At 41.1% G+C, this 15,797-nt stretch overlaps 1 protein-coding gene and 1 long non-coding RNA gene across 2 annotated transcripts in view; both read left to right on the forward strand.

The window, feature by feature from the left end:
• Window positions 1–14,541, forward strand: part of LOC116048174 — a 19,221-nt gene extending 4,680 nt beyond the window's left edge. Inside the window, exons 2-3 of the long non-coding RNA XR_004104575.2 lie at window positions 2,334–2,337; window positions 14,529–14,541. This is a non-coding gene — a long non-coding RNA (uncharacterized LOC116048174). The remainder of the gene's footprint in view (window positions 1–2,333; window positions 2,338–14,528) is intronic.
• pgap4 (post-GPI attachment to proteins GalNAc transferase 4) lies at window positions 1,506–7,446 on the forward strand. Its single transcript, XM_031297147.2, has 4 exons — window positions 1,506–1,581; window positions 3,799–4,409; window positions 6,255–7,021; window positions 7,401–7,446. Exons 2-3 carry the CDS (start codon window positions 3,922–3,924, stop codon window positions 6,976–6,978), a joined length of 1,212 nt encoding a protein of 403 aa, XP_031153007.1. The 5' UTR covers window positions 1,506–1,581; window positions 3,799–3,921; the 3' UTR covers window positions 6,979–7,021; window positions 7,401–7,446.
• Window positions 14,542–15,797: the final 1,256 nt, after the last annotated feature.

Here is a 15,797-nt window from a genome sequence, read left to right on the forward strand (position 1 = left end):
GCCAGAGTGATGCAACCTGAGCCGCAGATTCCTCCGTCAGGTAACACGCTGTTATCTGATCTCCAGCAGCAGAGCATGACTCAGCACTAAATACCTCCTCGTGATAAATGGCCAGTCATGGATCAGTCCATTCACTTATTAAATCTCAAAGGAATCACACATCTTTAATCTCTTCTAAATGTATGCTAACAGACTTATTTAAACTTTAAATGCACGTACCAACATGGGGATGACACATATACTACCTGCAGTACTGTGGTACACATTATACTGGAACTGTAGTACACATTATACTGTAAATACACATTATACTGTCACTGTATAGTACACATTATACTGGAACTGTAGTACACCTTATACTGTAAATACACATTATACTGTCACTGTGGTACACATTATACTGGAACTGTAGTACACATTATACTGTAACTGTAGTACACATTATACTGTAACCGTAGTACACATTATACTGGAACTGTCTGTGTGTGAGTGTGTCTCTGTGTGTGTGTGTGTGTGTGTGTGTGTGTGTGAGAGTGTGTGTTTATGTGTGTGTGTGTGTGTGTGTGTGTGTGTGTGTGTGTGTGTGTGTGTGTGTGTGTGTGTGTGTGAGTGTGTTTGTGTGTGTGTGTGTGTGTGTGTGTGTGTGTGTGTGTGTTTCTGTGTGTGTCAGTGTGTTTCTGTGTGTGTGTGTTTGTGTCTGTCTATGTGTAAGTGTGTGTGTTTGTGTCTGTCTATGTGTAAGTGTGTGTGTTTGTGTCTGTCTATGTGTAAGTGTGTGTGTGTGTGTGTGTGTGTGTGTGTGTGTGTGTGTGTGTGTGTCTAAGAGCGTGTGTGTGTGTGTGTTTCTGTGTGTGTGTGTGTGTGTGTGTGTTTGTGTCTGTCTATATAACAACCGTAGTACACATTATACTGGAACTGTCTGTGTGTGAGTGTGTCTCTGTGTGTGTGTGTGTGTGTGTGTGTGTGTGTGTGTGTGTGTTTCTGTGTGTGTAAGTGTGTTTCTGTGTAAAGTAGCCAACAATATAACGGCCTACAAGTCCAGCTGACATGATTAGACCATTAAACACAAGTGTGTGTGTGTGTGTGTGTGTGTGTGTGTGTGTGTGTGTGTGTCTGATCAGATAACATCTGTTTGTGAGGGAGGATCTCTGCTGCTCTCCCCTTTAACCATGGAGGCGTGTCCCCTGCTGCTGATTATGGTGCCTTCAGGTGCAGCCTCTCTCTCTGGAAACTACACATCCATGGAAACAGCAAGCGTCTCAGTCAAAAGTCGAAAAAGAGACAAAAACGTCAGAAAACAGTTGAAATAGGCAAACAAAAATGTCTAAGAAAGCGTTAAACACGACAAAAACGTCGAAAAGGTAACATAAAAAGCGAAAAAAGTGGAAAAATCGTCTTAAATATTGAACAAAGTGGGAAAAAGAGCGTCTTTCCTCTCAGTGGTGCCCCCTTAATGTATGTTGCGGTATATGTGGCTGCGCCTGTAGTCGCAGCATTACGGTGTCTGAGCTGCGGCTCTATTACCGTACACGATGACATGGCAGCGGGCATCAAACAGCAGCAGCGGCTCCCTAACTCCAGGTGAGTCTGTTCTCTGCTTATTATTACTCTGTATAACGGTCCGCCAGCCTCTCGGTTAGTCTGTCGGTTAGTCTGTCGGTTAGTTCGCTGCTTTGGTCGAGTTGATTCAGTGCGACGGCGGTCTTAGATTGGGGTTGAACAGCGAATTGGGGTCTTTGTACCCGGAAGCGACGTGAGAAAAACGGGCACGTTCGAGGCGAGCAGCCGACCGTGTCCAGGTGTCCCGTGTGATCTGTGTTAGAGGAACACTGAACACTGTGTGGGCAGCAGAAAACATCTTGACTAAATGGTTAGAGTGTGTGTGTTTACAGGAAGAAGTGTTGTTAATGCAGGGGCGGAGCCAGATGTTGGAAACATCTCCCGGCTGCTATATATAGGCCACGCGCTGTTTTAAAGTCCTTTGAGATAATCTGTAGGCTGCATCTGTACCTCACTGTAGGAACACATGACAGCTGCAGCTAGTTACTGTAACTCCTGTCACTGTCTTCATCATTCTGAAAACAGAACACACTCCTGACGCCTAAATAGACATGTAGTAGTAAACATTCAGTAGACAGATAGTAATATAGACACATACTGTACAATAGAGACAACAATATACATAGAGGCACATATCAACATAATATAGGCTACAAATAAGACATAATATCAAGACAAGTACACATGGAGTGGGATGTAAAGTGCAATACGTAATAGTGCAAAGTAGTGTGCAAGATGCATATAGGAATGATAAGTATGTAATGTGTAGAGAGGAGGGTGAGTGGCTAAAAGAGAGGATGAGCCCTCTTATCCTCAGTTCAGGAGAGTGATGGCAGTGGGGAAGAAGCTGTTCTTGTGTCTGGTTGTTTCTGTGATCAGGGATCTGTAGTTTCCTGCCAGAGGGGACGAGGTTGGATGCGTGTAATATTTCTGTGTGTATCTTGGAGCTTTTTTTAAAGCCAGCACGTTCCAAAATGTGTTACAAACTAGTTCCATGTGTCTGTTATAGGCTGTGAAATGGTGAAGTGTTTTGTGTTTGCAACCCAAAACAGAACATGCATGGTTCACTGTCAAACACAAGGAGTGAAATGTTCCAACCATAGGATCAGACCTTTAGGGGGGGCTCAGGCCCTAATGCGAAGGTGACACGGATATAGTGCACACTAAATCAGTCATTTTATTAGCCCATAATCTCTGAGCTACTGAACAACAACGTCAGCTAACGTTTTTTGACGCTATGATGGAACTAACCCTGAGACTGTATTAGTCACAGTAGGCCTAATAACGACACAATGTTCTAAAATTCTGAAATTTTAGTCGCTTATGTTTCAATTTGGGTTCTACCCAGCTAACAATTTATGGTTCCCAGAACGTTCCGGGACGTTCGTTTTTGGTTGCGGGAACGTTCCCTGAAGGTTATGTTTTGGTTAGATTTTGACTGAAAACAATTATATAATAAACAGAATCAGTTTTATTGGCCATATAGACACATACTGTACAATAGAGACAACAATATACATATAGGCACATAATATACAAAAAATACAACTAATCTGCTATGAAATGACAAGTGCAAGTGAGTCTGTGTGTGTGTGTGTGTGTGTGTTTTCGAGTGAAACTGTGTGTGTGTGTGTGTGTGTGTGTGTGTGTGTGTGTGTGAGACTGTGTGTGTGCAAGACTGTGTAGTGTGTGTGCGAGTGAGGCTGTGTGTTTGTATGGTGTGTGCGCGAGTAAGACTGTGTGTGCAGTGTGTGTGAGACTGTGTGTTTGTGTGTGTGCGAGTGAGACTGTGTGTGTAGTGTGTGTGCGAGTGAGACTGTGTGTGTGTGTAGTGTGTGCGAGTGAGACTGTGTGTGTGCGAGTGAGACTGTGTGTGTAGTGTGTGTGCGAGTGAGACTGTGTGGTGTGTGTGCAAGTAAGACTGTGTGTGTAGTGTGTGTGTGTGTGCAAGTAAGACTGTGTGTGTGTGTGTGTGTGTGTGTGTGCGAGTAATAATGTGTGTGTGTGTAGTGTGTGAGAGAGAGACAGTGGCTGCCGAATCAGCTGTCATGTGATTATTTCTGTCACTAATTTCTGGGGATATCGCACAAATTGGTGCGCATGGATTTTGCGTTGGAAAGATAGGGCCGTGCTTTTTCGACAGGATATGATATTGATGTGCATCCCGGTGCTGTGGTTTCCATGTTTTTGTACAATAACTGAGAGATTTTTTTTTTTTCCTCTTGTCTCCTTCTACAGACGATCGAACTGAAACCCTCTCAGCGCTCTGTTTACAACGCCGGACTCATTCTCCACCCAGCTCCCAGCTTTCACTGCTGTGGGTTCTCTGAAGCAAACTGCATGCTGGGAACATCACGGTGAATGTCGATGCCTCGATGCCGAGCATTCCTCAGTCAGTACCTGCGATGGTCCAACACCGTCACCCAGGCTGCGGCCCTGTGCGTCATCACGTTCTGCCTGGTGCTGCCTCTGTGCTGCCATCGGATGCTCTACTCGTACTTCTTCGTCCGCTCCATGTACCTGGACTCCATGAGCGAGGAGGCGCTGCAGGAGAGCCTTGAACGCGGCCGCGGCGCGCTACTGTTCTGGCAGAGTGCTTCCACGGCAGCGGCAGCGGCGACGTCTTCCAGATTCAGCGACGTCGCCCAGCATCCTGAGCTGCTGGTTACCGTGGTGACGGCCAGGCGGAGTGAGGGGCGGGACTTCCACTACCTGCTCCAGGTGACGCGGCAGCTGAGCGGCCTTCTGGGAGGCTGCGGGGCGCGGCCGTGCGCGGAGGTCTTGGTCTGCGACGTGGAAAGCGGGCACCTGGAGAACCAGGACGCCAAGATGCTGGAGGCCCACTTCAGGTCTGGTCCCTCTTGTTTTATTGTTCTTCAGATATTCTGAACCTGCGGCTCAGGGGTAGGGCTGCACGATATTAGGAAAATATGTAATTGCGATTATTTTGACTGATATTGCGATTGCGATATGATTCATGACATTGGAGGGAATGATCGTTTTTGTGTCATTATTCTCATTTTCATTGAAAAATATAAAAGATAAATAAAAAAAAAAAAAAGATTGAAGTGTGATTGTAGCGAGGATTTGTACCAAACTAAGTTTTCTGTAGTCTGTAGGATACGATGTTTAGGCCGGGACGTCTCTGCAGCACCACAATACTGTATTTTAGAACGGTTTGACACATATTTTGCCTTTAACAAATATTGCCCTCCCCCCTGCTATTTCGATATTGCACTAGTCCATATTGTGATTTCGATAAAATTGCGATAAATTGTGCAGCCCTACTCCGGAGACGCATGCTGCTCCCTGTGGCATCGACAAAAAGTTATATGGAAATGATTTAGTTTTCAGTTATTATTGACGAAGGCCTAAAGTGATTGTTTCATTCGTCCCAGCCCTACATGTTTTAGTTGATTGAAATTAGAGCCCGACCGATATATTAGGCTTTTTCCAAACTGTCGGTATCGGCATTTATTTAAAAAATAAATTAAAAACGGATGAAACTCCCCTTCAACCATGTTCTGAGTGTTGGCGTTGCATATTTTGTCCACCAGAGGGCGCTCTATCACCTCACTGTGTTTAACCCTTTAAGTTTCATATCTTAAGTTTGTATTTTTATACATTTTATTTATCAGAACTTAAATATATTTTGATGTTCTGTTGTGACAATAAAACAAACAAGTTTATTTTTAAACTTAATTATCCTATTATTTTAGTGAGGACTCATAAATAACTACAAATAACTAATGTTAGGGAAATCTGTTTATGTTTTGTTACGCATTTCGGGATTTAAAAAAAAAAAAAAATGATATATATATATCAGCCGATATATCGGAATATTGGATATTTAAATCATTCGTTTTGTTTTGTTGTCTCTATCTATTTCTTCAATTACACTCTCACTCTGTTGAAATATGCACCCACGTGGTACGCTCCGTAGGGTTTGTCACGTAGTGGCCCCGTGGTACGCTCCATAGGGTTTGTCACGTAGTGGCCCCGTGGTACGCTCCATAGGGTTTGTCACATAGTGGCCCCGTGGTACGCTCCGTAGGGTTTGTCACGTAGTGGCCCCGTGGTACGCTCCATAGGGTTTGTCACGTAGTGGCCCCGTGGTACGCTCCGTAGGGTTTGTCACGTAGTGGCCCCGTGGTACGCTCCGTAGGGTTTGTCACGTAGTGGCCCCGTGGTACACTCCATAGGGTTTGTCACATAGTGGCCCCGTGGTACGCTCCGTAGGGTTTGTCACGTAGTGGCCCCGTGGTACGCTCCATAGGGTTTGTCACATAGTGGCCCCGTGGTACGCTCCGTAGGGTTTGTCACGTAGTGGCCCCGTGGTACGCTCCGTAGGGTTTGTCACGTAGTGGCCCCGTGCGCTGACGTGCACTAACATGTGCAAGTGGCACGGTAACCACGGTAACTGGCCAATAAAACATGATCATTACAGCGTTTCAAGCTCTAAATCAAACACAACTAAGCCACACAGTCAATGAACGGGACGCATCGCTCCACGAAATAAACTAAATATTGCATATTTATCGCGACACTTTCGATATATTGCGATAACAATATTAAGTCGATATATCTTGCACCCCTAGCTCTAATTGAAATGTTTTGTAGCCTAAGTAAAGAATTACCTTTTTAAAGCTTCTTTCCTCTCCTTGTGTATGTACTTTATATCAAACCTGAAACAGGGTGATCCGGCGTTCCCCGAAGGAGCAGCAGAGGGACAGCAGGGAGCGAGCCAACACCTTCGAGAGGGAGAAGAGGGATTACGTCTTTTGTCTCCGCAAAGGCTGGGAGCTGGTGCAGCCCAAACACATGATCGTCCTGGAGGACGACGCTCTGCCAAAGCCGGACTTTTTCTCCGTGGTGAAGGACCTGCTGTCCCGCCGCTTTGCCCTGCAGACGCTCTACATCAAGCTGTATCACCCGGAGAGGCTGCAGCGCTACTGGAACCCCGAGCCGTACCGCATCCTGGAGTGGGTGGGCCTCGGGCTGGTCGGAGCGACGGCCCTCCTCCTCGCCGCTCCGCTCTGGAACGGGTGCTCGTTCTCCTTCTCGCTGTCAGCCGGCCACCTCCTCTTCTTCACGCTCTACGTCATGGCGGCCGCCGAGCTGCTGGGGCGGCACTACCTCCTGGAGGCACGGAGGCTCTCCCCGCAGCTCTACGCCGTCTCCCCGGCGACGGAGTGCTGCACGCCGGCCATGCTCTTCCCCGGCAACGCCTCGCTCAGGGTGGCCGAGTATCTGGACGGCTCGTTCTGCGCCAAGGGCAACGCCAAGGACATGGTTCTGTACCGGATGGCGAGGACGATCCCCGGGGAGAGGGCGCACAGCGTGGAACCCAACCTCATCACACACATCGGGGCCTTTTCCTCCGTAAGGGCCAACCCAGCGAGGCCCAAACTCCTCTGAGAGGGGGGGGGGGGACGCAGAGCAACAAGGCTGCATTTAAAGGGTAACTGTCGACTTTTGAATCTAGTCGACTAAGATTTCATTAAACAGCACTTGAGTCTTTTCTTTTCATGCCACTTTCTACTTCTACTCCACTACATTTCAGAGAGAAATATTGTACTTTTTACTCCACTACATTCATCTGACAGCTCTAGTTACTAGTTACTTTACACATTGAGATTTCTGCACACCATACACATGTAGTTTATACACAAACACATTTTATTTTTGTTAAAATGTATTTTATAAAAAAGTATCAGAACATGTTTGAACGATCATTCCTTCAACAAGCTTCTAGAAAAGGTCGGCTCATATTCAAAAACCTGTTGATATCCAAGTCTTTGTTAATGTTTAAAAGTTGCTGTGTTTCTCCTTCTTTTCAGGTCTGCAGCCCTGCAAACTGTCGACTGGTTGGTTTGTGTCCAGTAGGCCTGCACGATTCGGGGAAAAATATGAATCACGATTTTTTAGCTTAGAATTGATATCACGATTCTCTGCCACGATTTTTTCTCACGAAGTGTAATGTTTACTGCACACATGAACCATGACAAAACTAAACTAATCGGCAGTACCAAACAGATTGTTTTTGGCACCTAGAGCCCGTTGGTCATCACCAGGAGCTGTAAACAGAGGATCACTGAAGAGAAGGAGAGCTCTGCAGAGCTTTACAACCTATTTTATACCGTCTATGTTTAAAACTCACAGAAGACAGTAGTAGTGTTAGTGATGCAGTCGGCTCGTAAAATTAAATGAGAATCAAAGTCATAAAAAAAAAAAAAAAAAACATTATTTTTTTTAAATAAAAAAAAAAAATCAAAGTTATTTAAAAATTAAATCGTAAACAGGGTGAATCGAGATCGCGATATTATAACGATTAATCGTGCAGGCCTAGTGTCCAGTAACCATAGCAACACACAGAGCCGACCGTAAGCCGTAAACAGGCGAGAGGCCGTAAACTGTCAGAAACTGCACTAAAAACCCGGATTGAGACGCAGATTCTGAATGTGCTGTATACATGTCCAAAGAATGCCTCAAAAACCTGAAAAATTCCAACATATCACACGTCCTAACCCTCGTGTTGTCTTCCCGTCGACCATGCAACTTTTTGTTTTTCTGGGTCAAAATTGAAACTTTTTTTTCAACGTTTTGGACGTCTTTTTCGACACTTTTGTTGCTCTTCCACCGATGTTTTGGTCACTTTTTTCAACGTTTTTTTCTGCACCTTTTTGATATTTTTGTGTTTTTTTTCCCCACGTTTTTGAAGCTTTTCCCGACATTTTTGTCACTTTTTTCAACGTTCTTTTATAAAAACAAATTCAAATTCTGTGAAATTGAATAAAACTTGTGAAGCGCGTTGTAGGGAGCCATCCGTGTTTTTTCTTTTGAAAATTTGGTTGGAAGAAACCCAAATTTCTGATGTAGAAACTTTTTGAAAATGGGTCAAATTTGACCCGAGGACAACAGGAGGGTTAATATAAAATGCTAAATTTAGAAAAAGGCCTTATTCCGAACATCGAAAAGGATATACTGTTTACATGACCCATATCAAATTAGTGTGCATGTAGACGTACTCACTAACCGACCTGATTGAACCTTTTAAGTCACCTCGAGATGCCAAAAAGTCACTTTTCAGCCGATCTTCGTGTGGTGTTGGGACAGAAAGTTCGACCAATCTTTTCACCAGCAAATCCCATAAACCACTCTCTGTGTATTCAGTCTGATCAGACGTCATCATATCATCAATCATCATCAACACTAACGTAGCATCTCACTGACTCCTCTGCATCACTGAATGTGCCTTTAATCTTTTTGACGTTAAACGTTATTTAAGTTTTACTCCGTGACAGAATATTACCCATGAGGAAATTACTCTAAAGTGGATCAGTTGTAATTTTACAGTGCATTGTATTTGTACATATTCATATAATGAATTAAAAACCCGCGAGAATCACAGGAAGTAGCTGCCAAAGTAAAACCAATAACCCTATGAGAGTTCAGTCAGGAGCATAAACTGGTTCCTGTTTTCAGCTCTGACCCGCCAAATTAAGAGTTTGATTCTCAAAAACAAATGGGAGCATTATTATAAATATGATATATTGTTTAAAACATTGTCGGCAGCATAAAATGTGACATCTTCAGATGTCGAAGTCTGAACAAAAATGAAGAGTTTAAAGAACAAACCTTTACTTTTCATAGCTACATGTACGAATGCTTCACGAGAACAGCTTTACTAAAATATATGAAGACATGAAGACAGACTGATTATTGTTGATGAAACAGATCCTGTAAACTATGATTCAGATTTGTTTGGCAGCTCGAAAAGAATCTGATTTCTAACTTCACCACTAACTTTCAAACTGCACTTTATTATTAAAAATATACAGTAAAATCATGACAATAAATAGTTATATTTAATAAAATACAGAAACATATCATGGTTTAAACATCAAAACAATCAGTGAACTACAGTTTTATATTAAACAGATAAACTATCGAGTAGCTGAAGAATATAAACGACTACAATTTACACATATGTAATTCCTAAAAGCCTTCTGAAGTTATATTTTCTCAGTTTCACTGCGTGTTTAAACTGAGAAAGACATTTTACTTTAAGGTCTGATTTCAGAAGAAGGAACTTTATTATTTGTCACAGACAATCGTCCAGTAAAATGGAGTGACATTTTCGCAGAGTGGTAGCCAATGAGAGAGCAGACTCGCCAACGTGCCTCCAATATATTCTGCCGTGTATACACACATGCTATACGTGCAAATTAAAAGATTGTGATTTTTCCTATAGCTTGCTTTATGATACGTCTCTATATGACTACAGGGATGCTAACAGCTAGCTTGGCAAAAATATGGTACTCCTGGTGAGTTTATATATATATGTATGTGTATGTATGTATATATATATATATATATATATATATATATATATATATATGTGTGTGTGTATATATATATGTGTATATATATATATGTGTGTGTATATATATATAAACTCACCAGGAGTACCATGTTTTTGCCAAGCTAGCTGTTAGCATCCCTGTAGTCATATAGAGACGTATCATAAAGCAAGCTATAGGAAAAATACATATATATATATATATATATATATATATATATATATATATGTATATGTGTGTATATATATATTATATGTGTGTATATATATATGTATATAACGTTAGCATTGCAGCAATGACAACGGGAGCGTGCCTATGTTCCCACAGCCCTTAGGGTTAACCCTAACCCTTACTCATTCATTCATTCATACATTTACTATAAAGTGCTTCCAAAAAATCGTGTGGGAGGATAGGGCTTAAATTGAAGGGAAATGTAGGAACGCAAGACCTAATTTTGAAAATGTCCTAGAAATGTGGGAACATAGGGCTGTGGGAACATAGGGCCTAATTTTAAGAAAAATCTTAGAAATGTGGGAACATAGGGCCTAATTTTAAGAAAAATCTTAGAAATGTGGGAACATAGGGCTGACCCCACGACAACTTGTTACTAGTAATATAACGTTATTCAAACTAAATGGCAAAGTGTGTGCCAGGAGTAGAACACTTACACTAACAGTTGTGTTAGGCCAGATATAAACTGATAGAAAACATCAACACCAACAAGTCATTGTCTGCAAAACGTGAACACCGTCGGCATCGTGTTGTGGTGACACAACTCCACTTGGAAACCGCTTCACGTCACGGATACAGCGGATATACGTGGAAACCCAGCGTAAGATGTCGTTGAGGTTTCATTTAGGGTTTTATTTCTGCCTTACAAATTTTAGATTTTGTAATTGTATCATATATTTTCTGTCTTTGATTCACTGCAACACAAAAGGTTTGTTTTGTTTGCACGTTAATAGCATTTAAGATTGATTTAGACTGTATTGTTTAAATCTGGCATTTCAAAATACAAGCCGTGTAATAACACAATGTGAAAATGCAAATGAAATGTTTTTACTCCCTCTTCCAGGATCACATTTTGATTTTGAGTTGAATTGAGATCTTGGCACGTGATTCTGTGAACACTGAGATTCACTTTTTTCACTGTTTTCTACATTTAAACACAATAAAGCTCTGTGTTTGAAGTCACTTGGTTGTCTGGGAGTTTGTATTCCAGCAGTGACCACTGCCTGTCCAGGAAGTGGGAGAAATAATCCAGAGATAACAAAGCAGTGTAGTGTTTGTTTGTGTCACACCGTATCTGTGTAATAACCATATTGTTGTAGCCAATTTAGGTGTGTGTGTGTGTGTGTGTGTGTGTGTGTGTGTGTGAATGGTTTGTTCGCTACGTCACCTGCGCACCTGTGTGCGACTGATGTTTTTAGATGTCGTCTGCTCGTTTTTAATCTTTCACAGTCAGTCTTTTTGTAAGTATTTTATACATGCATTTAATAACACAGCTGAGGTTGAAAAACTGTGTGGCTTCCCAGATCCTAATTCCTCCTTCCCCTACTCACCTGTGATTCCCTTTCTAACCTTTGAATAGCACACATATACACATGTGTGCATGTGACGTAGCGAACAAACTAGTGGTGTAGTCTACGTGCACACTTTATGCCATAAAGTGTTACCAAAAAGCTCAGCACCCTGTGCCAGGGGTGTTAAACTCAACCTAACTAAGAGACTGGAAATTATAATCACATTTAGGGCCAGACATGTAGAGTTTATGCTTTTAAACACATATAGTCAAATATCTTTGACTGTATTGTTGCATGTCGCTTTTTTTGTCATTTTTGTAGCTTTTTCACGACTTTTTGTGGCTTTCTCAGACATTTTTATCACCTTTTTTTTTTTTAAACATTTCTCTGTTTTTGCAACGTTTTGTTGCTATTTTGTCACTCGTTTTTGTTGAACTTTGGTCGACATAAAGCCCTGCAAAAGTCAGCAAAAAGTTCCTTAGCCATCATGTAGCAAAACAATGATTATGCTATATGTTATAATTTCTACAACAACCTGTTTGTCAGCCTGAATATGAAAACTCTGCTTCTTCTGGGGGAATTTTTGGGTCTCAAAGTCGGCAAATCTCGTAATTACAGTTTGAAAAAAGTTTCCTGTCTTTTTGGTTTAGCGCACAACTAGGCGGGCCAAAATCTATTGTGAACCTAAATGAATAGGCGGGCTGGATCAAAATGTGAGAGGGGCTGGGTTTGGCCTGCGGGCCTTGAGTTTGATGCATTAATGAACATACTGTTCTTTAACTCGTGCATGAGATACCATTAATCCTCACATTACTGATAGTTTATGAATATATAATAGTTAATATACCTACCAAAACATGTTACCAGCTTTCTTTAACAAAGAAAAGGAGATTGTTAAAGTGCTCATATTATGCTCATTTTGTGTTGAGCTCTCTGTTTTAGCTACAGAGTGAGACATCTCACTTCTGTTCCATCTTTGTTGGGAGTCACACATGCTCAGTAGCTAGGTAAGGACTACTAGCCAGTCAGAAGCAGAGTATGAGGGCGTGCCCTGACAGTAGCTAGGTAAGGACTACTAGCCAGTCAGAAGCAGAGTATGAGGTCATGCCCTGACAGTAACTAGGTAAGGACTACTAGCCAGTCAGAAGCAGAGTATGAGGGCGTGCCCTGACAGTACCTAGGTAAGGACTACTAGCCAGTCAGAAGCAGAGTATGAGTGCGTGCCATGCTAGCAGCTAGGCAAGCATGGTAACGTGTGTTCCAAAGTGACCACGTTTGTCTCTGAAGTAAAGGCTGGACTACAATAGAGCTGTTTGGAGCAGTTTGTGAACAGTGTTTTCTGTTGGAGATGGTAAGTCCCTTTGGGGGGGACTTTGGGCTTTTTCACTTTGTAAACCTATAACGTGCACAAAAAGATATATAACGCAACAAAGGAAAGGGAAAAGGCTAAAAAGCATAATATGAGCACTTTAAGGTGCAACTGTTTAAAACTCCCAAAGTCAACAAGTCAGACGTTCTGACAGCAGAGATGGATCAGATCTCAGATCAGAGGGTTAGAGCCCCTGTACGGTTCACATCAGTAAAAACAAACTACAATCAAGCTACTCTTTATTTGCCGTTCCCCTTTACCTTAAAAAAAGTCATCATAACGTGTAATATTTGGTTGAACAATACAATTCTGTCTACAGAATAAAATCATGAAAATGTCATTATTTTTCTATCCCACTTTGTATATGAATAAAAAAACAAACAAAAAAGAACCATTGTTTGTTTTGTGACTTTGTGTAAAGTTGAAATACTGTATTCCACCGTAGTTGAACTAGTGGCTTTTATTTTGGTATTTCACGTCTGAACTGTAGTGTTTTATTTTGAAAGGAAGCTGCTCTTAGGTGATAAACGTCACTTGACAGAAACACAAACAGTCAGCGACAGGACCTGCCCAGTTTTTTAAACCTGGGAGGCGCGCAAGATGGAGGCAGCAACAGTCGGGAAATTGCGTTGCTAAACTTTAAAATGTTTTTTTCTCACCTTCAAAGTGGGATTTAGTTGAAGCAAACAGCTTGTGACACTCATTGACCCTTTTCTGAAGGGTTTCTGCAAAACCAATTGGGACAAGCTAACGGGAGTCTAGTTAACTCCGACAACTGACAACGAAGGCGAACAAGCTAACAGGAGTCGCGCTAGCTAGCTAACTGACAACAACGAACATGAACAACGGGAGTCTAGCTAGTTAGCTCGGAAAACTAACAACAACGAAGACAAACACAAAAAAGACAGAGGACGTCATGGAAGTGGTGAAAGCGGGAGATATGCACTCATATACTAACGCTGACTCAGAAGTAACTCCGCTCCCAGACTCAGCGCCAAAGACACCTGTTACAAAAAAAAGGGAAAATGGAGCCCACTCTCTCTGAGATGCAAGATAGTATTGTAAGCCTTGTGGCCGAAAAAATTAAAGAAAATGCCGACTGCCTCGCAATACTGATAAAGAAGAATACTGATACAATTGAGGATCTGAAGAAAACATCACAGTTTCTTTTCCAAGAAGTACGTGACACGAAAGAAGAGATTACAACGGTCAAACAAGTCAGTGATGACCATCAAAAGAGAATAACAGTAATGGAAGATAAGATGAACGAGATTGGAACTATCTATACAGTCTACCAGAGCAAGAGGGGGAGGATGTGAAGCAGTCTGTCGTGGACATCTGCAGCGCAATCATACCAAACCCCGGGGAAGATGTACGCTTCCACATTGACGTGAGCCACAGAATTGGAGGGAGAGAGAATGGTAAAACTAGGCCAGTGATAACTAGATTTACATCCCGATCGACGAAAGAAATGCTGTGGAAATGTGCAAAGGAGTCTGAGTTCCTCAAGATAAAGAAACTGAAATTTGGAGATTTGACCACAAAAGACAAGGAATCGAGGATCTTATGCCTGTTTATTGCAATTTATTAATATTCAAAAGGTGAAGAAAAGCATTTTGCACAAGGTTCATTTAACACTAGTTTTTTTTCTAGTTATTGTTCAACCTGTCTTTGTCACTTTGTTCATTTAATGTAAGGGGTATACGAGAACAGATAAAGATGAAGGCTGTCTTCTTATTTTGTAAGAGTTTCAAGGCAGATTTTTATTTTCTTCAAGAAACGCATGCCTTAGCTTCAGATTTCAATTTTTGGAAAAGTCAATGGGGAGATAACACATGGATGGCTTATGGTAATAATAACTATGCTGGTGTAGCTATTCTGAAAGGATTTTGAAAATGAAATCTATACTTTACTGAATACCTTCATAAATGCTAAACTACTGTTAGGAGGGGATTGGAATAGTATCAGCAATCCTACAAAAGATTGTCACCCTCAAAGATCTTTAAAAGGCACATATGGAGAATTTAATAACGTCTGCTTGCATCTCAATTGCTGTGACATATGGAGAGTAAATAATCCAGATCAAATCCAGTTCCCTTGGAATAACAAAGATTTATCAATAAGATCCAGGATTGACTTTTGGCTTATATCAAATGAATTAATAGAAAAAGTAAAGAAGTCAAAATACAACCTTCAATCTTCACTGATCACAAAATTATATCTTTAACATTGCATATAAAGAACCAGTTAATTAGATGTAATCTACATTTCTGGAAATTGAACAATACACTTTTATGTGATAAAATCTTTAAAGAAAACGTAGAATAAATTATTAATGAAAACTGGAGCAAAGCTGAAGAATATACAAAGAAAATTGGAATATGGCAATTAAAAGGGGTAAAGAATTAGCAAAAGAGAAAAGATTTGAACAAGATAGAATACTTAAGAATATAATTTATATTTATGAAAAACACAATATGTCGCAAACAGATATCAATAAATTAACCAAATTACAATCTGAGTTGGGAAATGTATATCAATATTTAGTACAGGGTGCTTTTATCAGGTCTAGACAGAGATGGTTGGAACATGGTGAAAGGAACACTAAATATTTCCATAGTTTAGAAAAAGCAAATGCCAGTCTTAATAATATACACAAATTTAAGTTTAATGAGCAGATTTCTGAACATCCCCTGAAATCTCGAATTTTGTGGAAGAATTTTATAAAAAATGATATTCCGAGCAAAATGACTGAAGAAAACAACAGATTTTTCATCTCTATAACAAACAAGGCACGAGGCATTGACCAAACTCAAAAAGACTTTTGTGATCAAGCGTTGTCACTCTATGAATTAAAAAAGAATATTAGTAAACTGAAAGATAATAAAGCCCAAAGGTAATGATGGCCTCACTGGTGAATTGTACAAGGTATTTCAAGATCATATTTCGGAATTTTTACTTTACGTTTTCAGAGAGGCTATA

Source organism: Sander lucioperca, chromosome 4 (genome assembly GCF_008315115.2).
Source record: "Sander lucioperca isolate FBNREF2018 chromosome 4, SLUC_FBN_1.2, whole genome shotgun sequence".
Classification (NCBI taxonomy): Eukaryota; Metazoa; Chordata; class Actinopteri; order Perciformes; family Percidae; genus Sander; species Sander lucioperca.

Bases quoted from the DNA above. Each gene is read 5' to 3' on its own strand.
- pgap4 (XM_031297147.2), top strand. From the start codon at position 3,922: ATGTCGATGCCTCGATGCCGAGCATTCCTCAGTCAGTACCTGCGATGG. The intron at 4,410-6,254 runs GTCTGGTCCCTC...AACCTGAAACAG, and splicing joins ATGCTGGAGGCCCACTTCAG to GGTGATCCGGCGTTCCCCGA.